This window comes from Hordeum vulgare, chromosome 2H (assembly GCF_904849725.1).
Source record: "Hordeum vulgare subsp. vulgare chromosome 2H, MorexV3_pseudomolecules_assembly, whole genome shotgun sequence".
NCBI classification, from domain to species: Eukaryota; Viridiplantae; Streptophyta; class Magnoliopsida; order Poales; family Poaceae; genus Hordeum; species Hordeum vulgare.
Window position 1 is genome coordinate 107832314 of NC_058519.1, and position 22113 is coordinate 107854426.

General features: G+C 47.2%; 2 protein-coding genes and 1 pseudogene across 7 annotated transcripts; 1 reads left to right on the forward strand and 2 right to left on the reverse strand.

Moving 5' to 3' along the window:
• Positions 1–3495: 3495 nt before the first annotated feature.
• On the reverse strand, positions 3496–5141 carry LOC123425727 (annotated as a pseudogene).
• A 6419-nt stretch (positions 5142–11560) lies between these two features.
• On the forward strand, positions 11561–13294 carry LOC123425730. Its single transcript, XM_045109440.1, has 3 exons — positions 11561–11687; positions 12432–12548; positions 12674–13294. The coding sequence occupies exons 1-3, from the start codon at positions 11561–11563 to the stop codon at positions 12832–12834; spliced, it is 405 nt and encodes a 134-aa protein (XP_044965375.1). The 3' UTR covers positions 12835–13294.
• Positions 13295–13664: 370 nt separating this feature from the next.
• On the reverse strand, positions 13665–18917 carry LOC123425384 (loricrin-like). Of its 6 annotated transcripts, none has more exons than XM_045109075.1 (7): positions 18664–18917; positions 18237–18379; positions 18060–18128; positions 17864–17970; positions 15525–17089; positions 14258–14338; positions 13665–13951 (listed from the first exon to the last, which is right to left on the reverse strand). In XM_045109075.1, the coding sequence occupies exons 2-7, from the start codon at positions 18346–18348 to the stop codon at positions 13930–13932; spliced, it is 1956 nt and encodes a 651-aa protein (XP_044965010.1). In that variant the 5' UTR covers positions 18349–18379; positions 18664–18917; the 3' UTR covers positions 13665–13929. The 6 variants fall into 6 exon arrangements, 3 of the variants coding, with proteins under 3 accessions (XP_044965010.1, XP_044965011.1, XP_044965012.1); XM_045109076.1 differs by having other exon boundaries at positions 14244–14338; XM_045109077.1 differs by having other exon boundaries at positions 14234–14338.
• Between the last annotated feature and the right edge of the window lie 3196 nt (positions 18918–22113).

Genomic DNA, 22113 nt, shown 5'->3' on the forward strand with positions numbered 1-22113 from the left:
AATCACCCATTTGATGATGAAATTAGGTGAACTGTGCAAATGTTGCTGCTCCTGCATGCTTGGCCACAACTTTTTCATCCTGAAACTAGAACCCTTGGTCCTAGATATGGTTCGGGCGCTCATCCTCCACGATCATATTATGCATGATCACACAAACAGTCATCACCGCCCACAACTTCTTGGTGCTCCAAGTTCTAGCAGGATACTGAACGATGCTCGTTCAAGATTGCACAACACCAAAGGCACGCTCCACATCCTTCCTAGTACTCTCTTGCTCTTGGGAAAATCTCTTCCTCTTCTCTCCTACAGGGTTGAAGATTGTCTTCACAAGGATAGTCCACTAAAGATAGATACCATCAGCTAGGTAGTATCCTTTGTTGTGGTCATGGCCATTGATGTTAACATTCACCTTCGGGTAGTTACCTTCGGCAAGCCTTCCAAACACTTGAGAGCGCTGAAGCACGTTGATATCATTGTGAGATCAAGCCATGCCGAAAAAAGAGTGTCAAATCCAGAGATCTTGTGAAGCCACGGCCTCGAGTAGAAAGGTGCAAGATTTGACATGGCCCCTATACTGTCCCAGCCAAGTAGAAGGGCGGTTCTTCCACTCCTGGTGCATACGGTCTATGCTACCAAGCATCCCGAGGAAGCCCCTATTGATATTCATTGTCATCATGTGTAGTTGCCACATTTGGCTGTCTCAAGTACTCAGGACCAAACACTGCAATCACAACCTTGCAGAACCTATACATGGACTCTAGGAAGGTGGACTCACTTATACGGACATACTCATCCATGAGATCATCGGGAACTCCATATGCAAGCATCCGAATAGCAGCAGTGCATTTCTGATAAGAGGAGAAGACAATCTTTCCAAGAGCATCCTCCTTGCACTCAAAATACTTATTGTATGCCACCCCCTCCTCCCGGATACGGTTGAAAACATGCCTAGCCATATGAAAACAACGCCGGAATAGGTGATGTTTGAAGAGTGGATTGGGTCTTTCGAAGTAGTCCTTACAGAGTAGAAAATGGATGCTCTCTCGGTTGCGATTCAATGTCGGAGTGTGCCCCGGTGTCGAGTTCCTGAACAATGGCCACTGCCTACTAAGATGGCCATGGACGACAAACACAGCAGCCACTGTCTCCTCATCATCGGATGATGAATCGTGTGAGTCACAAATGAAATTGTGGGAAAAAACTCGTCGATGGAGTCCGTTTTTACCTTGCACACAAACAGTCGAACATCTTGCGTACCTCATCGAAGAAGAAGGTCGGCAAAGAGCCGCATGTCTCCCTTGGATCAGGTAGATGGCCTCGCAGCGTCCGGCGAGCGTGGCGGCATTAGACGAGCGTAATGGTGTCATGGAAGGAGATGGCTGGGGTGAGCTGGTTCTGGCGGCAACGTCAGCGGAAGTTGTGGTGGTCTGGCGATGGTGGGGGACGTTGGAAGGTGGCGTGCTTCAAGGGAGGTAAGTGGGTGCGGAGGCTAGCTAGGGCAGCGGAAACTAGGAGGCGACGATGACGATGACGACAGGATGGAGCAGTCCGGTGCTTGCTGACGATATGAGTAAGATAATGTCCAATGTTCCCTTGACTGGCATGCTAGGGAAAGGAGCACGCGGGCGTCACACGCGTCTGCCTAGCGTCTGGGCCGACGCAAATGAGGCCTATATTTGGGTCAAGAATGGGTCATCTGACGGACAAAAACATACGCGCATCCATTTGGACCCATGTATCGGGACAACTTTTTCTATTTGAACTCAAATGGACATGCGCGAATGAAATGGGTTGATGTGTTGGAGTTGTTGTGAGCAACATTTGTGAGCTTAAGTTTTCATGCTCTCGGATGAACAGGCTCAAAACACAGCTTAATCAACGGGCCAAAACCACTTCTACTTCATTTGTCTCCGCGTCCGTTCGCATCATGCCATTTGAATGAGCATAAAGTGGAATATATAAAACTTTTCGAAAGTTGTTGAAAGTAATTATGGAGCATAAAATGGAACTCCTCACCCATCTAGTATACTACTCTCTCTTTCATAACGCAATACAGCAACAAAAATGCTAATGCAGACAGCCCCTAGGGATGGATGCTTGCATAAAAAAGTTCCAACACATCCTTGAAAATAATACTGCTACATATCGAAATCATGCTCACCAGCATTTCGTTACATCAAACGAAGCCTAGATCCAAAAGTAAGTAAACACTACAGTACATAGAAAGTGTTCCTGGAAACCCTAGCCGCCGCGAGAAACACCCCCGTCACCGCTCTTCCCCGCATCCCCCCCCCCCCCCCGGGCATCCTTGGCCGCCGAGGTCGCCTCCACCCCTCGCGCATTCGCCCCTTCAGCCCGCGACCCCGGGATCCTCCTCATGCATCTCGGGTGCTCTCCCACCCGTTGTTGCTTGAGCCTTCCGACCTGTGGCGAATCCGGCACTCCTAGCCGTCGTCACAGGCACCACCCCACCTGTCCCCCAAAGCCACGGTGAAGGCTCTTGTGTCGAGGTGGCGAAGCATCTATGGTTGTGGCTGGTACCGGGCTACTCACGGTGGTCCTTGCCGATGTTGTTCCGGCCCCGGCGGCCTTGGGCCCGCGTCTCTCCGGTGTCCCGAGCTGTCGGTGTCACCTTCCGGGCAACTCCGGCCTCGGCGAACGGGTAGCTACGTCCCTTCCAGCTCATTATGCTCGTCGATGTCCCGACGGCTAAGGCCACGGTAACTTGGATCTGCGTGCCTCCAGTACTCGCTTGCCGGTGTTGCTAGACATCGTCGCCTCAGAATCCCCGCGTTGTTTGCCTTGTTGCCCACCCTAAGCCTCCACCGTTTGCCTGATCCTATGCTCGTTCGTTTGGTGGAACTCTCCGTCGGGAGATTCAGCCCCGCTAACCCCTTCCTAACTTGGTGGTTCCGACCAGCGTTGGCCTCCCCATCTACGGTTCCGGATTCGGTAGCTATAGGATCGCTCAGCTTCAGGCCAGGGAGAGATCCTTGCTCGGCTTACCGGTGCTGGCAGCGGCGGCGCCCGCGGGTGTCGTTCCCTTCTTGGAGGCGTTGTCAAGGTCTTCAGCTACGCCCCTCTTCGAGCTCACGGGAAACCCTAGTTCCGGGTTCTCCGGACCAGATAGCGACAATGTCTCGACGTCGTATTCCTTCCTGAAGGCACTATCTTGTCACTCGCGGTGTCCCCGGTTTTGGCTCTGTAAATGTTGGAGTTCCTGTTGGTTTAGCATCATCGTTTTTGGCTTGGGTTTGGTTGGTTTAGTTGTGTTGTATCCTCTTTACGGGCCGATCATCCCTTGTCTCTCTGCTCCGGGTATCATGTTCACGTATGTTCTAGTTCGTGTCATGTGTTGTATGTACTCTTTCTACTCCTTCTATCAATGAAATGATACGGAAGCATTGCGTATTCATGAAGAAAATATATATAAATGTATATATACATAAGAAAATAACACGAAAGAGAGGAGATCTTAAGTGTTTAGGTAAGTCACCGACCTAGATCCTGCAGCTTCACAAAACTGATCATGCCACCACCCTGCTGAACACCACCATATACATCGAAGATGGAGGAAACAACCGTGAAATCTGGCACCCCAAACAGAATTACTACGAGGGAACGACCCGGGGAGGGGAGGCGAGGCACTCTGGAGCGCCACAGACTAATGTTATTGTTGCCCTTGGCCTTGTGGAGTGACACGGGCGGCCGTAGCGTAGGCAGCAGCGCGATCCTTACACCATCTTCTCAGACGGCACGCAAGAGAACAAATATATACAAGTGCATGCCACAGCAAGAATCTGCAGGGTAAATGAACATAGATACAGTTAGCCATCCGTAAAATGATAATAATAGACAGATGCAGTTAGCATGCAGAATTAAGATTTAGAGTAGAAAAGTTGCAGCAATTCATGCAGCCGTACAAGATTTGCTTCAGTACCCTCTAAAATGAACTAACGGTGGGGTTTAAAATATGGCCGTTCGGTTCAGAGAGCATAATAGTCAAGTTAATCAAAAACTACTAATGTTCATTAAATTGACGTATTTACAGAGAGCCCAAATCTAAATTATCATTGACAAAATGTGCTATGCGATTTATACATCGAAGAATCCTCTAGCACCGGCTCGAAGAAGGCGCTCAAAACTCTGTGGGAGGGAACAAGAGCAAGCTAGCAGTAGCACACCAACAAATCGCATCAAGTGATGCTATGGACAGGCAGGCGTACGAGTTGCGTTTTGCATGTATTTCCGTTTGATCGTAACGGGATTATAAGCGCGAGGGAAGGAAACTCACAACGCCGAGAGCCCGATGACAACAAGTCCCAGAGGTAGGACAACGTCCCAGAACGAGAAGTCAGGGTTCGGCTTCCGCTCCGTCGGAATCAGCACGGCGTCGATGAGGTAGATGGCGAGATGGACGTCGTCGACGACCGTCTTGGTGATCCTGGCCTCGTTCCGTGACGACGGCGGCGACGAAGAAACTATCACCCTGCCTCCGTGGTGACGGATGGTGAGCATCTGCTCCCCATCAAGCGTCGACACCTCCAACTTGACCAACCTGAGCAGCTCCTGGGAGTAAGCCATCGTCAGCCCGTGGTACAGAAGGACCACGCCCTGCTCGTCGACGGTGAGGTCGTTGAGCCTTGGGATGAACGCCGCCACCGCCTGGTCGTCGGGGCAGAGGATCGTGAGCCCCAGGTCGCTGCCGATCTGCTTGTGGAACGCCTCGCCCACGCCGGCCGTCGCGGCGACGAGGCCGGCGAAGGCGCCGCACCCGCCCTCGGACAAGCGCATCGTAAGAGCATCCTCCGACGCCTCCGGTGGTTGCCCCTCCTCCGGCGCCTCGGGTGGTTGCCCCTGGCCCTGGCCCTGGGCGCAGGGGACGAGCAGGAGGATGCTGCAGGAGGCGATGGCGAGGGGCGCCATTGTGCGTCTCCGGCCCTGAGAAGTGAGAAGTGAGAAGATGGAGATGAACAGGGGAAAAGAGGGTTTTTGGCCGGCTTCAACTCCAGGCCCAGTGCCTTAAAACATCTCCAACGGCCGCGCTATACTAGCGCCGTGCCGCAAAAAAGACAAATATAGCGCGCGCGTAACGCGGCGGACAGCTCCAGCGAACGAGTTGGACGCGCTGCGCTGGCCATTGCCTCATCCCGCGCTGTGTATTTCGGACGTCCACTTCCGCGCGCGGCAGACTCGAGCGCGCGAGCAAACTCGCCTCTTTTCTTCCTCCTTTGCTCCCGCGCGCGCCGGCGCCAGCGCCCCTGCCATCATGGACGCGCACACCGGCACCCCGCTGACCCCGCTATACAACCGCGACCCCCCCCCCCCCCCCCGCCGCCGCCGCCGCCGCCGCCGCCGTCGCCGAAAACCCTAGCGCGGCGGGCGTTGGCGCTGGCGCCGCCGACCGTCGGCCTCGCGCGCAGCCTCTTCTTGCCGCCGCGATGACCACGCCGACGGGTGGCGTCGCGCCGGCGCCGTCCCGTGCCGCCGCCGCACCGTCAAAGCTCCCCAATGCGTCGGAGCCGAAGAAAGGAAAAATATCCGTGAAGAAGAAGGCGACGGACGGCTCCGGCAGCTCGAAGGCGAAGAAGAAGGTTGCAGGGCGGCGGACGGGCGCGGCGTCTACCGAAGCGCCGGCAAGCTCACTCGTTGAGCCGGCGGCCGACGCGCACCACGTGTCCGATGAACTTGGTTGGATGAACTTGTGGGCATGACTTTTATTTATCAACTTGTTTGTGTTAAATTTCACATGTTCATTGCATTTTGATGAATGTTTCAAACTATTTTTTGTCCAAATACCATATATTTGGGCGCTCCTGCAGCGGCGCACGCTGCATTTTTACGCGCTGCTGGAGCGGAGAGCACGCGCTGCATTTTAAAGCTACTACTGAAGCCAGCGCTGCGCGACGCGTCAAACCAGACGACCAGCGCGCGGCAAACTTGTTTTTTAAGCGCGGCGCGAAGCGCGTCTATTGGAGATGCTCTTAGCCTGTCGCAGCTACCTCGATTCCAATTGTCTTTGGGCACTCTCCATGTGCGCACTTTTCTCTTTTGACATTCAACTGGAAATGTGGTGGTGACGGCTCAAAACTGGGCGTTGGCCAGTGTGCGTGGCTGGCTCTGCCTACTAGCATCACTGAAATGGTTGGCTTGGTGACTTTGTTGCAGGAGATGTGTGTGTGTTAGAGTTATGTCAAATATTGATGTATGAGTTGGGTTACATGTGGACTTGGTGTTGTAGTATGGGTAGGATACATGTAGTGTCGTAGTCGAACACGTCGTATCCTTGGCCTCTTATATATGAGGAGGCACCCCACGTTGTAACCTATGACGACTAGATAGCGACAGGCTCGCAAGGGAGAACCGGCGGCTTGTGCCGGCGACCGGGTGACCGGTGTTGCGGTATCTCGGGGAGGAGCGCCCGTAGTCATTGCCCCGGAGAGTAGGCGAGTTCGCCGAACCTCGTTAACAAATCTCGGTGTCGTCATCATGCTATGATTGCTTGTTCCTTGATGGATCGACCGCGTATCTCGAATTTATTCTAACAAATGGTATCATGAGCCCAGTTTGCTCGGAGGTTGCTGGTGATTGATCTAGAGAAGGAAGATTCGATGTTGTGATCATTGTCGCGAGCAGCGGAAGTGATCGGAAGACGTCGTCAGATCCAAGAGAGCAATCAGGAGGCGCGTGTGCGTGAGGCAACACCATGCGAGACGTGCGGTGATTAGTTCGATCGAGCGATTCTCGGGGAGGCTCAGACCGGCTGGATGCGCGGGCATCATCGTTGCCAGCTAGGCGAGCCGACCGAGTCGGGCGAGCGTGCGGCCGAGGGACTCCAGGGTCGTGCGGTCGTGAGCTGCATGCACTTGATCGCTCACGTACGCTAATGCATACGGGATTTGTTTTGGAAAGAAAAAAGGGACCGAGTCCCAGGAGAAGTGAAGTTCGAGCTGGTACGTGTCAACGTGTGCACGTGTTAAAAGCAGCGGCGGCTGGAAAGAAACACACAGCCAGATCAATCAGGAAGAGAAGAAAATCCATCAGAAACTACACATCCATCAAAAGCAAGGGTTGAGGCAAAGCACAAAGCTAGCATCATGATTTGGTAGCTACTACACGTGAGAGTATTTGTACGCGGAGTTCGTGTACTTGGCTTTGCGTGGAAGCTTGGATTATTTTTTTCACACAGTCAGCCGTACAAAGAACCATGGCGCCAGTGGGTACCAGGTTTGAGGTGGAGAAGTTCGACGGGACCAAAAGCTTTGGGTTATGGCAGACAAGGGTGAAGGATTTGTTGGCACAATAGGGATGTTTGAAAGCGTTGTTGCAGGAAGCCAAGCCAGCTAAGATGGAGGCTGAGGACTGGGAGGAGTTACAGTTGAGGACAACCGGAACTATACGGTTGTGTCTGTCGGACCAGGTTATTTATCATGTGATGGATGAGAATTCGTCGAAGAAGATCTGGGAGAAGCTGGAGAGTCAATTTATGTCCAAGACTGCAACGACCAAGGTGTATCTGAAGCAAAAGTTATATGGGATGAAGATGCAGGAGGTGTCGGATCTTGTGGAGTATATGAACGCCTTTAATCAAGTCGTGACGGATCTAGCACGCTTGGGTGCAACGATTGACGACGAGGATAGGGCAATTCTGCTTCTTTGTTCATTGCCATCGTCCTATGACCATTTGATTACTACTTTGACGCACGGCAAGGAGACCGTCAAGAATGAGGATATTACTGCGGCCTTGTTATCTTATCATATGAGAAAGAAGAATGCGGTGGAATTCTCTCATGATGAAGGTTTGCTAGTCAAGGTTGAAGATTGGCGGAAGGGATATGAGGCAGGGAAGAACAAGAAAAAGAAAAAGGAAATACAGTGTCACAAGTGTAAGCAGAGGGGGCATATTAAAAAGGACTGTCCAGAGCTCAATGGTGGGTCAAGTGCTAATATGGCAATTCATGGTAATGACTCAGACAGCAGTAGTGATGCCCTCGTAGTATCAGAGAGGCGGTCAACCAAAAGTGAAGTGTGGATGTTGGATTCAGCTTGCTCTTTTCATGCGACACCCAACAAGGAGTGGTTCTCTTCGTACAAGTCTGGTGATTTTGGTTTAGCCTATATGGGCGATGACACTGGTTATCGTGTTGTTGGAGTAGGTGACATTAAAATCAAGATGTTTGACGGAGTTGAGCGGATGCTTCGGGGAGTCAGGCATGTGCCGGGGCTAAGGAGGAATCTAATTTCGCTTGGAGTTCTTCATGATGGTGGTATGGTATTCCGTTGTGATCGGGATAAGAAGACCATGGAAATCATGGAAGATGATGTGACCGTGATGATTGGAGCGAGGACGGCTTCGCATCTTTACAAGTTGCAAGGAAGCACTATTGCAGGTGGAGTCACGGAGACTGGAGTTGCAGGAGTAGCAACAGGTTCCCACGGAGGCGGCGGGTCTGGGGCAGACTCGTCGGGTAGCTCTCGGTAAGCTACGAAGAAGACAACACAAGTCCGGAGTACATGGAAGTTTGATGCATAGACAAATTCAAAGTGGTGAAAATATTCGACAAGGTGGAGTTTGTTAGAGTTGTGTCGAATATTGATGTACGAGTTGGGTTACATATGGACTTGGTGTTGTAGTGTGGGTAGGATACATGTAGTATCGTAGTCGGACACGTCGTATCCTTGGCCTCTTATATATGAGGAGGCACCCCACGTTGTAACCTATGACGACTAGATAGCGACAGGCTCGCAATGGGGAGCCGACGTCTTGTGCCGGCGACCGGGTGGCCGGAGTTGCGGTATCTCGGAGAGGAGTGTCCGTAGTCATTGCCCCGAGAAGTAGGCGAGTTCGCCGAACCTCGTTAACAAATCGTGGCGTCGTCATCATGCTGTGATTGCTTGTTCCTCGGTGGATCGACCGCGTACCTCGGATTTATTCTAACAGTGTCTCTGATCAAGGAATTGTACACCGATGGATTTTACTTCGTGGGGCTTTCCACGAAACATCGTGTGCTGTGAAATTTGACACGTGGTATGTCTGCGCACGTGAACTTGTGTTCACGACTGAGTTACAGTGGAGTGGATTTCATTTTTGAGCAATGATATTTCGCGTCTTGTGTTAAGTTGATTCAGGCAGACACAACTTTTTACGATTATCTCACTTGTTGCATGCACAGTATGGTGATGTTACAGAATAAGCTCATGGCAACTTCCTAATAGTCATTCAGTTGGCAGCCTGGAGATTATATGGGAGTAGCTCATGGCAACTTCCTAATGCTACACCTACGTAGCTATCATACATAGACTAACGTAATGGCTTAGGTAGTGTTCTTTAATTTGAGGGAATTAGAGAAGGGGCCCCACCCAGTTGAAATCAGGGGGCCGGAGGGATTAGTAGTTAGTTAAGTTACATAGGTTTATGTAGATTTTTACGTAAGTGTAGCACGGTATCCTTGGGTAACATATGTGAACTTACATTGTGCACTCAGTTGGGCAAACAGCCTGATAACATCTACAGTATTTTTCATCTTGATATAATTTATATCTATACCTCTATATCTATATCTATATCTATATCTATACACCTACTAATAAAGCAAGGATAAATTCTACCCCTATGTCGTTAAATTTGCCTCTGTAGTTGGTATAAATTACCTACCATGCCACCGATAAATGGATAAAAAAACGATTCGTTTTTTCTCTTGACAATTCACCGTCGGATTTATGTTACCTTGCGTGAGCCCTGTTATATTACGGACAACCGGAAGAACTGGGTTCGAATCCCAACTTCCACCTTTTCTTCATTTTCTCTTTAAGCTGAACGTTTTGATCAAAAAAAAGGTTGTTTCTTATTTTAAATAGTCCCATCTCGCCTTCTTACATCTAATGCACCCAATTTATATAGGCTTTTCAGTTTCCTGCTTATCAAGGACCCATCATGGAATCAATAAGCAAAGGCTGAGAATAGAGTTTAAATTAAAGAACGGAATCCATGACACATGCACATTGCACCATTCTATACATGGTCATCAAAAGTATGGAAGGAATTGAATCCAGAGAATTCTCTTATAAAAGACGCTAGGTTCGTAGGATCATAAGATCTGATGTTGGGAGATGCATGCGGTCATTTTATTGATTATTCTCGAGGACCTTACAAAGCAGTACAACAATACGACTGAATCTCTTCCAAATATTTTTACGAATACGCTTTTTTGACATTGAAGTACGTTTTTTTGGAACTGCCATTCAAAAAGGAAATTACTTTTTTCTAGTTGTATGTGAAAGACATCTATTGCTGCAAATCAATCCTTCTTTCTTGTTTTTATGTCGTTACTCTTATCCATATGATGAAGGGGTGCAAGCTGGACCAGCCTTGCAGGTGCCTCCGCCGGCCCGACCAGGCTGGCCAGGCTGGACCCGCACGCCGAACAGGGGAGGAGGGGAGGCGCCAGATCGCGCGCACCGGCCACCGCAAAAGCCGCCGCCGGACGCCAACGACCACCGGATCCCGCCGCCCGCGCGGCCAAGGCGCCGGATCCACCTCCCGCACGGCTACTAGCCTGCCGTGCCTCGCCAATGGAGCCGCCGCTCTAGATCCAGGACTCCGCATGCAGAGGCAGGGCAGCCTAGGCCCCGCCGCCACCATCCTTGGCGCCAGGGGGAGGCGGCTAGGGTTGGGAGGGAGGGAGGGAGACGTGCGTGAGAGTCAGGAAGTATATCGGCTATGTATGCAATGGCAGGGCCTCAGGTGACAATTGTTAACCTATATAGTGCAGGTTCTAGGTTTGTTATACTGAATATGGCTACTGTTCTTGATCATATCATCTTATATCCTATATATGCAAATCAGGCTTTAGGCCACTGGAATTTCACTAATGTTTTTCATTTAGGAAGAGTAGATTGATCCAGTATCAGGTGTAGCATAGTGAACACATTGTCTACCTGCACAGAGATAGTACCAAGCATGATCTTTGGTTTGCCATGTATGACACACTGCAGAGTTATTTTTATTAAGTTGGCATTAGTAATTTTGCATTTTACATGGTTCATGTGCAAGTTACACGTCTGTCGAATAATACTAATAGTAAGTTTATAACGCTGGCCCTGGATCTACTTCCTTGTGGAATCAGGTGTGCGTCGTCCATGGTGGCCGTCGTGTGTGTTGGAGGGCGACCGGAGGTGGCTGCAGAAGTGCGCGTCGTCCGTGGTGGCCCATCATGGGCGTTGGAGGGTGACCGTAAGAGGCTGCAGCAGGCCGGTGTCCGTGGTGGCGAGCACGGCCTCCGCTGCCGGGTGCACAGTGAGGCGCTCGAGGGGTAGGCCCGCTTGCGGCGCAGGGCTTGTCGTGTGTCCCAGCAGGGCACCCGAGGCAGCTGTAGCAGGCCTCTGAGTCTGGTTGATTTCAACACGTCAAGGTGACACACAATATTGCATGTTATGTACTCTTCTTACACTTCCTGCCATTGTTTACTACTAACTATTGTCACTATCCACATTTGAACCTTTTTAGTGTGACGGTCACATCGCACTCTGCAATCCACTCAATTAATTGAATAACCCGCCGATGACAGCCACTTCTTACATGCCAAAGTTATTTTCGATACCGATGGCACATTCAACAAAGGAAGGAGATGAGGGAGAAAGAGAGAGCAAAGAGGAGAGGGAGGTGCAGCGGCGGATGCATGTTCCTCGTGAGCTCCTTCCATTCATTTGCTTCCCTCTGTGTACTTTTGATTTGGTTGTGAGATTGTACTCCATGGTGCTTGCCGGTCCGTGTGTAATTTATTTCGTCTCAACCAAACATAACATGAGGTGCGATTTTTTGCTAGGTATGCTTCTCCCTACCGTCAACTCCTTCTGATTACTCATATAGATATATTTTTCTCATTTTTACTGATGTCCTTTTCTTGCCATATTTTTGGGTGTTCCTTCCTACAACCATATTGACCATTTTCTTTGGATAGCGTAATTCAACTCAGAAAGAACACATAATTTGAGACTGTTTTTGTCCTTCCTACGATCTGTTCAAGTCGATCATTCTTTTCTTTTCTTTTTTTTGCCTGTCATTTTTTAATTTGCTTTGGCAGTGTATTTGGGTTATTTCTTTCTCTGGAGCTTGGGGATATCGGTTGTCTTGTTGGTTCTTTTTACTAGCAGTCGTTCCTTTTCAGTATATGGGAGAGATTACTAGCTTACATATATAGTTTAGTTATTAAGTTTCTAAATAAGTTCAGCCTCAGAGTACAGATTTTGTATTTGTTGCTTATTTAATCAATTGAGATATATTCTCTCCGTTCCGTACAGTATGTTGCATTTAACTTGGAAATTGTGTGCTTATTTCAATACTGGAATGTGACTTTTGCTTGCCGATAGTTTCAGTTGTGGCGTAGTTGCCTACTACTCAAAATGATTTTATATTGTATCATAAATTTCAGGAACTGTATTACAACAGATCATTGGCATTGCAGCTTCAGTGGACATGTATGCTGAATATCCCCTCACTGGACAAGATTGGATTTTAGTGTATACAAGCCCTCCTCTCAGCTGCTCAGGTAGTTCTTCTTTCTCATTATCAATATATAAGTTGGTCACAAAAATTCCACTTTTTCTTTTTGTGGTCAGTACCAGAACCATGTTAGCTTCTGATTGGACCCTTGCTGATCCATTTCAACCACAGTATCAAAACCCAAGTTGGTACAACACCACTTTGTAGTTTTGTACCAGAACCTAGAACCCAGGTCCGGATTCACCCAGAAGTACAACCGAAGACGCGGTCGGCTGCCTGCTGGTCTGGAAACTACACAATATCTTTGGAACCCACTATCCTCTAATGCATGAATCTTTGTGCTCAGTCGGGCTACAACTAATATTTGATCATTTCATCTTATTCTATAATGCAAACAACCTGTTTTTTCATCGCGAGAAAGAACATTAAGAAAATTTTGCTCATTCTATTGTAGCAATAGAGACTGCATGAATAACAGTACCGTGTTTGGCTATTTGTTCTTGTGGCTTCCTGGCCATGGGCGCTTTACTGCTTTGTTCCAAAAAAAAACCTGCTATTTTTGTTCTGCTGGTACAGCTACTCTTTGGCTGGGACATTTTTGCTTGGAGTAACATAAATGAACCTAAAATTTCTTAATATTTTATATCACTTTTTGTATCGATGTCTTGTGCACGCCATCTGGATACTTCAAAAGTATTTACCCTGCTTTCCTTTGATTTGAGTTGTCTTTATGTCAAGGACTATTTGTTTTAATAGATTTAATATCTAAAGTGTCATAATTAATTTTATTTTGATGGCATGTCTTCCATGGTATAAAGACATATTGTAAGAGCTCATGGTACATAGTGATGGTTGGTCTCTAACTCAATCCCAGAATAGTATAATTTACTTTTCCCCAGCCTCTACAAATAGAACAGGCAAGAGTATTCTTCCTACACCCAGGTGGGAGTTTTGACTTCAAATTCTTATTAGTGAAGTTGTGAGGATATAAACCTGACGTGATGAAACTGATATGAAGAGAGAACAACAATTGTACGCAAGCAAGAACTATGTGACATGAATGTAGGCTTCTTTTTTCTTTAAATGGGCTGCAACAAACTCAGTTAGCAGGTAATAAAATGCCACCCATGCACAAGCAGAAAGATGCCCATCACTCACAATATAACAAATCATCAATATTGCTATGCACACGGCAAATCATTACCAAAGTAACATAGCAAAGGCCTAAATTAGATAAGCTTCATCCATGCAGATGTGAGAAAAAATTATGGAGTCTGATTACTGCTACTATATGCAATTCGTTCAAATTAGAGAACAAGGAAACTGAATTTGTTTATTAATCCCACTACTACTGTATGAAATTAGTTATACTTATATAAGTTGGGAGGGAGAGTGTTGTGCTCAGCTATGTGAGACGCCCCAGGTTCTCACAATGAAGATGAGTGCACACTGCACACAAAACATAAATTTGTCATTAGTTGATTTTGTAAATGAGCTGCTCGCTTTCAGAACGACTTGACCTGCTGTACACATTTCTGCGGTGATATAGATCGCAATTGTGCTAATAAGAACAAGTTAATTTATGAGGGGTCTCAAAATTTTAAACAAAAGTGCAATATTTTGATCTTGAGAAGAACATGACAGCACCTCAGATTAAACAACCAGTATATATCTACTTATTAGCGTCATGATGTAATCAGATAAAGGTATATATATTAAACTGGCACATACACATGCTTACAATGCTTGGCTCACCAATGCTTTTTGCGCCATGGGCGCAACGGGTCATCTAGTATAAAGAAGGCAAGCTGTCCAGCATATGCACGTTGCACCATTCTACATGATCAAAGAAAGAAGGAAATGAATAGAGTCGGAATATCTAAGGAACAAAAGATGCCCAGTCCTATTTAAAGGGATCAAATGGGTCATGCACGTTGCACGCTCATTCTATACATGTATAAAATCAAAGGAGGATTAACCAGGGAGAAAATTACATGCACGGTTAATTGGTAGTGGGTTAGCTCTCAATAGTATAAGGGTCTGCATATATTTTGGAAGCTTTTTAACTACGTCTTCAAAATTTAATCAATGGCATTGAATTACTCCCTCCGTCACGGTTTAGAAGGCACGCTTGGAAAATCTCTGGGACCAAGGTAGTCATCGATTGGTTGTGAGATGTAGCAGGTGTAAATGCTAATGCGCCTAATCAACTGAGAAAATACTAGTACTAATGTGTGAGTAGCAAATTGGAAGGGCGCATGCAAGAGTAGTACTAGTACTAATTAATAGGAGTAATTGCTTTCGCGCCTTAAACCTTGTCTATTTTGGAAACGCACGCAAGTTTAACTGTGCCTTCTAAACCGTGACGGAGGGAGTACATATTGATCAATTCTCTCAGGTCAAAAGATGAACTGATTGCATACTTAATTTTAGTGCTACTTCCAAAATGGGTTGCTTTAGCCAATTGAGATGAAAAAAAGTTACGACACTTATCTTAATAACTTCAACAATACTAAGTACATTAAATTTTACTATAACCGGTTATCTCGCATTCTGGTCTTTACTCAATAGCGAAACACGGCATGCAAGTCAAATAATGCATATATTTTCACTTGCAGAAAAAAAAATAACCTACGCATTTGTTTGACTTTTTTGCAAAGATGGTCTTCAAACAACAATTCTTCTTGATGTTTGGGATATTTTACCATACTTAGTAGTAGTTTTAGGAAATAATAGTGATTGTATTAAGAGTGTTGGACTGCAATAAACTTTAATCCCGTTGCAACGGGCCATTTTCCTAGTATAAGATAAAAACAGTAATCGTTGCTAGAAGCATCACCATAACTGTTCTCATCTCAAAATAGCATGCAAAACCAAAGCAGAATGCCAAAATACTTCTCTTTTACTAACCTACCCCGGATGCATCATCAAGCTTTGGGTTTTCCCTAACAAGCACCCGCCGGGCATCCATTATTGTTACCTTGCCTCAAGATGTTCTGCGACACTGTAAACTTACGCTGACCTGCCCGCATGACGGTCCTCCGACTCGGAGAAGTAGTCAGCACCCAGCAGGTCGTCTTGGCCGTTGTACTGCACCTTGCTAGCTCCAAGGGTCTCAGCGCCACCAAATCCTCCGGCATGGCTGCTGCCATTGTGGCTGCCAGCAAAGTTGCGGATGCCGCTCACATTGCCAGCAAAGTTGCCGCCGTTGTTGCCACCAGCAACCGCAGAATGACCGCTGCTGAAACTATCAGTGCTTTCGCCGAAGACTGCATTGCCGCCAGCTCCGCTGTTGTAGTTGCCGGCACCAAAGGTGTTTGGGGAATTGTACCCACCAGCGCTGTTGCCGCTGTTGTTGCCACCAGCAACCGTAGAATGCCCGCTGCTGAAACGATCAGTGCTTTCGCCGAAGAGTGCATTGCCGCCAGCTCCGCTGTTGTAGTTGCCGGCACCAAAGCTGTTTGGGGAATTGTACCCACCAACGCTGTTGCTGCCGTTGTTGCCACCAGCAACAGCAGAATGCCCACTGCTGAAACTGCCAGTCTTTTCACCGAAGACTGCATTGCCGCCAGCTCCGCTGTTGTAGTTGCCAGCACCATAGGTGCTGAGGGGATTGTACCCACCAGCGCTGTTGCCGCCGTTGTTGCCACCAGCAACAGAAGAATGCCCACTGCTGAAACCGCCAGTGCTTTCACCAAAGACTACATTGCCGCCAGCTCCGCTGTTGTAGTGGCCGGTGCCATAGGTGTTGGGGGAACTGTACCCACCAGCGCCGCCGTAGATACCAGCACTGCCACCCGAGTTGCTGGAATTATTGTAGAATCCGCCACCGCCGACATGGCCACCAGCACTTCCACCCGAGTTGCTGGCACTATTGTAGATTCCGCCGCCACCGCCGCCATAGCTACCAGCACTTCCGCGTGAGTTGCTAGCATCATTGTAGCTTCCGCCACTGCCGCCAGCACTTCCACCCGAGTTGCTGGCATTATTGTAGATTCCGCCACCGCTGCCATAGCCACCAGCACTTCCACCCGAGTTGCTGGCACTATTGTAGATTCCGGCACCGCTGCCATAGCTACCAACACTTCCGCGTGAGTTGCTGGCATCATTGTAGCTTCCGCCACCGCCGCCATAGCCACCAGCACTTCCACCCGAGTTGCTGGCATTATTGTAGATTCCGCCACCGCCGCCATAGCCCGAGTTGCTGGCATTATTGTAGCTTCCGCCACCGTCGCCATAGCCAGCAGCAACAACATTGTTGTTGATGCTAGAATACTCACCGCCACCTGCAGCACCACTGTAACCACCATGTCCCGCATTACCATATCCACCAGCACTGGCATGCCCTGCACTTCCGTAATCAGAACCATTGCCAGCATATGCACCACCGCCACTTCCATATCCCGTGCTGCCATATCCGCCACTTCCGTAACCACCACCATTGCCAGCATATCCACCACCACTGCTTCCATATCCCGCGCCGCCATATCCGCCACCTCCGTAATTACCAGTGCCGTATCCACCTCCACGTGTCCCACCAGCACGATCACTGGCGTAGTTTACCTTTATCATTCGTCCATGAAGATCCTAAAGCAGATGGATGTGTTACAAATTTGTAAAAGATAAACATAACAGTCAGCTTGGTAATGATAGGTATATGCATATTTTTAGAAATGGTGCAACTTTAATCAAGGCAGAAAACAATCCCCAACTTGAGATGGTAGAACAATATCTCCATAAGAATCAGGGCAGGTCACTTTTACAGCTCAGCAAAATATCCTAGACACAAATTAAGTCAAATAATTCAAAAAAATAGAAATGATGCAACGATATGCCAAAATTGAGAATAGTCTGCTACTCCCTAAACAGTAAACATGCATTCCCTAGTGTTCATGAATCATGCGATCTATTAACATCTGGAATGATGCATCTAGGAAACAAGTGCCAACAGCTTTGGATCCTTAGAAGTTACAACAACGGATTAACAACAATATGCTACTCAAAATGTCAAAGGTCTGAAGCTCTAGCATAATTGGGTCAATACTCATAATGGTTAGTGAATCAATGCAAATTTAGACATCTCCACTTTAGATCAAGGCAAAAACAAAATAATGCTAATTATGTTGCATCATTGCATTAATAAGACAGTTTGGCAGTTGCAGCACATGACAAGTGTCATGTAAAAAGGCAGCAAACAAGAACAATCAATAGACAACCGGATAAGCTACTCGTAAAGCAAAAAACATGCAACCTGAAATTTGGGACTATATTTGCAAAGTGGCGCAGAGGATACAAGCGAAACAATAGGCATGAATGTCATAGCATATCCGCAAAAACACATAGGGGTGTCTCTAGAATCACCTTGCCATCCATGGCACTAATGGCAGCTGCAGCAGCTTCGGTAGATTCATAAGTAACAAATCCAAAGCCCTTTGACCTGCCAGACTCCATGTCCATGATGATTCTAGCTGAACCCAATCCCAAAACAAACAAAAAAAGTGTTAGCAACATAGGAAAAATATATATCAAATGTGTCACACTAATTGGGAGAAACAACCTTCGATGACTTCCCCATAGCCAGAAAAGGCATCCCTCAGAGTTGGGTCATCTGTGGCATATGATAGTCCTAAAAGGAGGTAGACCAGACATGTTAATACATAATTCGCCGGCATCAATAATATGCACAAACCTTCGAATGAAAAGGAGCTAGAACAGTAATCTCATATGAGCATACCTCCAACAAAAAGCTTGGAAGAGGACATGCACCTCACTCCCTGGAGCAGCGACGAATTCGAGGACCCCGATGCCCTTCTCAGCACAGTCCCCATCCTGCTAGCAAAGGCCATCGCACAAATCCCCTGCTACAGACCACGGGCACTGAACAAGAAGAAAAAACCTTGTATGAGACTGGATTTACGGTTGCTGACGCAAAAGGATTAACCCCGAATGGGGATCTAGCAGAACCCCCAAAATTCCTAAAATCGAACTGCTATTAGCAGGGCTACTATTGACGCGGAATCTCAAAAGTGCTAGTTAGTTTTAGATGCAGGAAATGGAACGAAATGCACGGCTAACGCGGTTCGATCCGAATGTTCGCGACAACAAATGGCAGGAGCAGATCGAACAGTCCTCCGAGCAAGCTACGGGTCCATGATCCTTACCAGCGAGAGGAATCGCGTCCGGACCACGCCGCCGGCGGAGGGGGGGACGAAGATGGGGAGGAGGGCGGTTGCGAGAGAACGAGATTTCGGCCGACGCAGGGGTGATTTGGCGGGGCGGTGGGAGGAGGAGGGGGTTTCGGCGGCGAGGAACTCCGGCCGACTGGACGGCGGCTGTTCTCCTAACCTTCTTGTTAAACCCTATCGGTGGGTTTGTTCCTTGAACCCCAGGGGCTTGCGAGCAAATTTTATTTTTCGAGAACCCGAAGGTCCCAGAAGCCGGTGTTTACATCGAAAACTTACCACACTGCGTAGAAGACCCTGAAAAAGAACCGAAATTACACACACCTTCTCCCTTGATGCAAGAATGAATGACCCTGTATATGGGAACAAGAACACAATTGGGTCCTGTATGTATACCTCAAAGATGCTACGGCCACCATCTTGGACGTTAGAGCATCTCCAACAAACGCCCAACACGCGGCGTGTAAAAAATAAGTTTGTAGCGCGTCGTTCGCCTGTTTTGGCACGGCAGCTAGCGCCGGCTCCAGCGACCGTTGTAAAATGCAGCGCGCGCTTGGCTCCAACAAAGGCGTTAAAAATGCATAGATAAAAAATACTAAGACCTACAATATATAGATAAAAAACGACACATAGATATTTCATATATATAGATAGATAGATAAAACGATACATAAATATTTATCATAATACATATGATATATAGATAAAACGATATATAGATACAAACTACTAGAACCTACTCGGAGTCGTCTTCCTCATCATCATTATCGTCGGTGTCCGAGGTATCAAGCCATATATACATACGATCTACCGCGCGCGTTTTTTCGCGACGTTGTTGAAGATGCTCTCATCCTAGGCGAAGAGGGTCGCAATTCCATTCAATGAGTCATGTGGAGGTTGAAGTGGGATTTTATTACTTCCTCAAAAGAAATATTGTAGGATTTTATTTTACTTTTCCACAAAAATACGCGGTAGAAGTCAACAAATGGACACGTCTTAAAGTGGTGGCTACGACTAGGGCTAGAAAACAAACCATGGCTCATGAGATGCTAGAACCAAAGCGAACTCAATTCCACTCGATTCATTCAACTAGAGTGCTTAATTTTGTCTCCGAAAACATTTCTACCGATCAACTAGAGCTGCAAAAAAAGCAAGAAAAGTAGGTGTCTTTTACCATTCATCAAGTTGGAAATAGACATGTAAGGGCATCTCCAAGACTCACATATGAATTGGGCATCGTATCCGTCCGCAGACACGTGGGGACAAGTCCACAGTCACTTATACAGGAGTCCGGCATCCAAAGCTAGCTGCAAAACTCTGGTTACATTTTGAATGAATTTTAATGAAACTTAATAACTTTTATGCAAATTTAAACAAACCAAAAAATAATCATTGAAATTTGGATATTTTTTACATAAAATCGTACGATATTTGTTCAGAGAACTAAAACCCTTACAAGAAAACTAAACTACCTTATACTACCATATACTGTTGGGGAACGTTGCATAGAAAACAAAAATTCCCTACGAAACACCCAAGATCTTTCTATGGAGATGCTAGCAACGAAAAGGAGCGGTGTCTACATACCCTCGTAGATCAAAAGTGTTAACGCTCTAGAGATCATGGTTGGCGTAGTCGTACTCGCGTTGCGATCCAATCCGATCCAAGCACTGCACGTGCGGCACCTCCGAGTTCAACACACGTCTGGTTCGGTGACGTATCCTCCTTTTTGATCCAACAAGAGAGAGATGATAGGTAGATGAGATATGAACCAACACGACGGCATGGTGGTGGTGGTGGCAGCGTAATTCCGGCGTGGCTTCGCCAAACGCGTATCGGAGAAACGTGGGAGCAGTTGAGAGGATCAATGGCTAAGGATGAAGGGTTGGTTGCCTCCCATGCACCTCCCCCATCCATATATAGGCTAGAGGGGAGGGAAGGGCATCCAAAACCGTCCTAGGGCCGGCTACAAGGGAGAAAACCTTTAAACATGAAGATAACATCTTATCTTAAGATTCAAAATTTTAAATTCACAGATAAGATCTTATCTCTAGATTTAAATGACATGTGACATGGGGAATGGTACAGCCAGCCCATGTGGGTTGTAGCCTCACCTCTCGGTCCATGTGGGCCCTTCCCGGGTCGTTGGGACCCTCGGTAGAACCCCTAGAACCTTCTAGAACCTTCCCGGTACTCTATCAAAAAATGCGCGAACTTTCGGAACCCCGAATATGACTTTCCATATATAAATATTTACCTCCAGACCATTTTGGAGCTCCTCGTGATGTCCCGGATCCCATCCGGGACTCTGAACAACTTTCGGAATTTCCCCTATTAATATCTCAGCATTACCCTAGCGCTACCAAACGTTAAGCGTGCGACCCTACACGTTCCAGATTCATGTAGACATGACCGAGGCACCTCTCTAGCCAATAAACAATAGCGGGGCCTGGATGCCCATATTAGTTCATGCATATTACAAGAAGATCTTCATCGGTTGTACTACGATGTCAAGGATTCAGTTTATCCCATATGCAATTCCCTTTGTCTAGCGATATGTTACTTGCCCGAGATTCAACGGTATCTCATACCTAGTTCAATCGTGTTACGGGCAAGTATCTTTACTCGTTCGGTAATACAAGATTCGTGACTAACTCCTTAGTCACATTGCTTGCAAGCTTCTTGTGATGTTGTATTACCGAGAGGGCCCAGAGTTACCTCTCCGTCATACAAAATGACAAATCCCAGTCTTGACCCATGCCAACCCAACAGACACCCTCGGAGATACCTCTAGAGTATCTTTATGATCCCCAAGTTATGAAGCGACGTTTGATACACATAAGTCATTCCTCCGGTGCCAGGGAGTTGCATGATCTCATGGTCTTAGGAACAGATACTTGACATGAAGAAAGCGGTAGCAATAAACTAAGTGATACATCAAATGCTATGCTTATTGTCGGGTCTTGTCGATCACATCATTCTCCTAATAATGTGAGTGTGTTATCAAATGACAACTCATGTCTATGGTTAGGAAACCTTAACCATCTTTGATCAACGAGCTAGTCTAGTAGAGGCTCAATAAAGACATGGTGTTGTCTATGTATCCACACATGTATCTGAGTTTTCGATCGATACAATTCTAGCATGGATAATAAAATATTATCATGAACAAGGAAATATGATAATAAATAATTTATCATTGCCTCTAGGGCATGTTTCCAACAGTCTCCCACTTGCACTAGAGTCAATACTCTGGTTCACATTGCCATGTGATTCACACGCAATGAGTTATAGGGTTTGATCATGTTTTGCTTGTGAGAGAGGTTTTTAATCAACGGGTCTGCAACACTCACATTTGTATGTACTTTACAAATCTATATGTCATACTCTAGACGCTAGTACTGTGCTTGTAACGTCCCCAAATTCTAA

What these genes read in the sequence shown, in the direction of transcription:
- LOC123425730 (XM_045109440.1), top strand. Translation starts at nt 11,561, where the DNA reads ATGACAGCCACTTCTTACATGCCAAAGTTATTTTCGATACCGATGGCA. An exon ending in GCGGCGGATGCATGTTCCTC is followed by an intron (nt 11,688 to 12,431) that starts GTGAGCTCCTTC and finishes CATAAATTTCAG; the next exon opens with GAACTGTATTACAACAGATC. An exon ending in CCCTCCTCTCAGCTGCTCAG is followed by an intron (nt 12,549 to 12,673) that starts GTAGTTCTTCTT and finishes TTTCAACCACAG; the next exon opens with TATCAAAACCCAAGTTGGTA.
- LOC123425384 (XM_045109075.1), bottom strand. Translation starts at nt 18,348, where the DNA reads ATGGCCTTTGCTAGCAGGATGGGGACTGTGCTGAGAAGGGCATCGGGG. An exon ending in TTCCAAGCTTTTTGTTGGAG is followed by an intron (nt 18,129 to 18,236) that starts GTATGCTCATAT and finishes ACCTCCTTTTAG; the next exon opens with GACTATCATATGCCACAGAT. An exon ending in GAGGACCGTCATGCGGGCAG is followed by an intron (nt 14,339 to 15,524) that starts GTCAGCGTAAGT and finishes TTGATCATGTAG; the next exon opens with AATGGTGCAACGTGCATATG.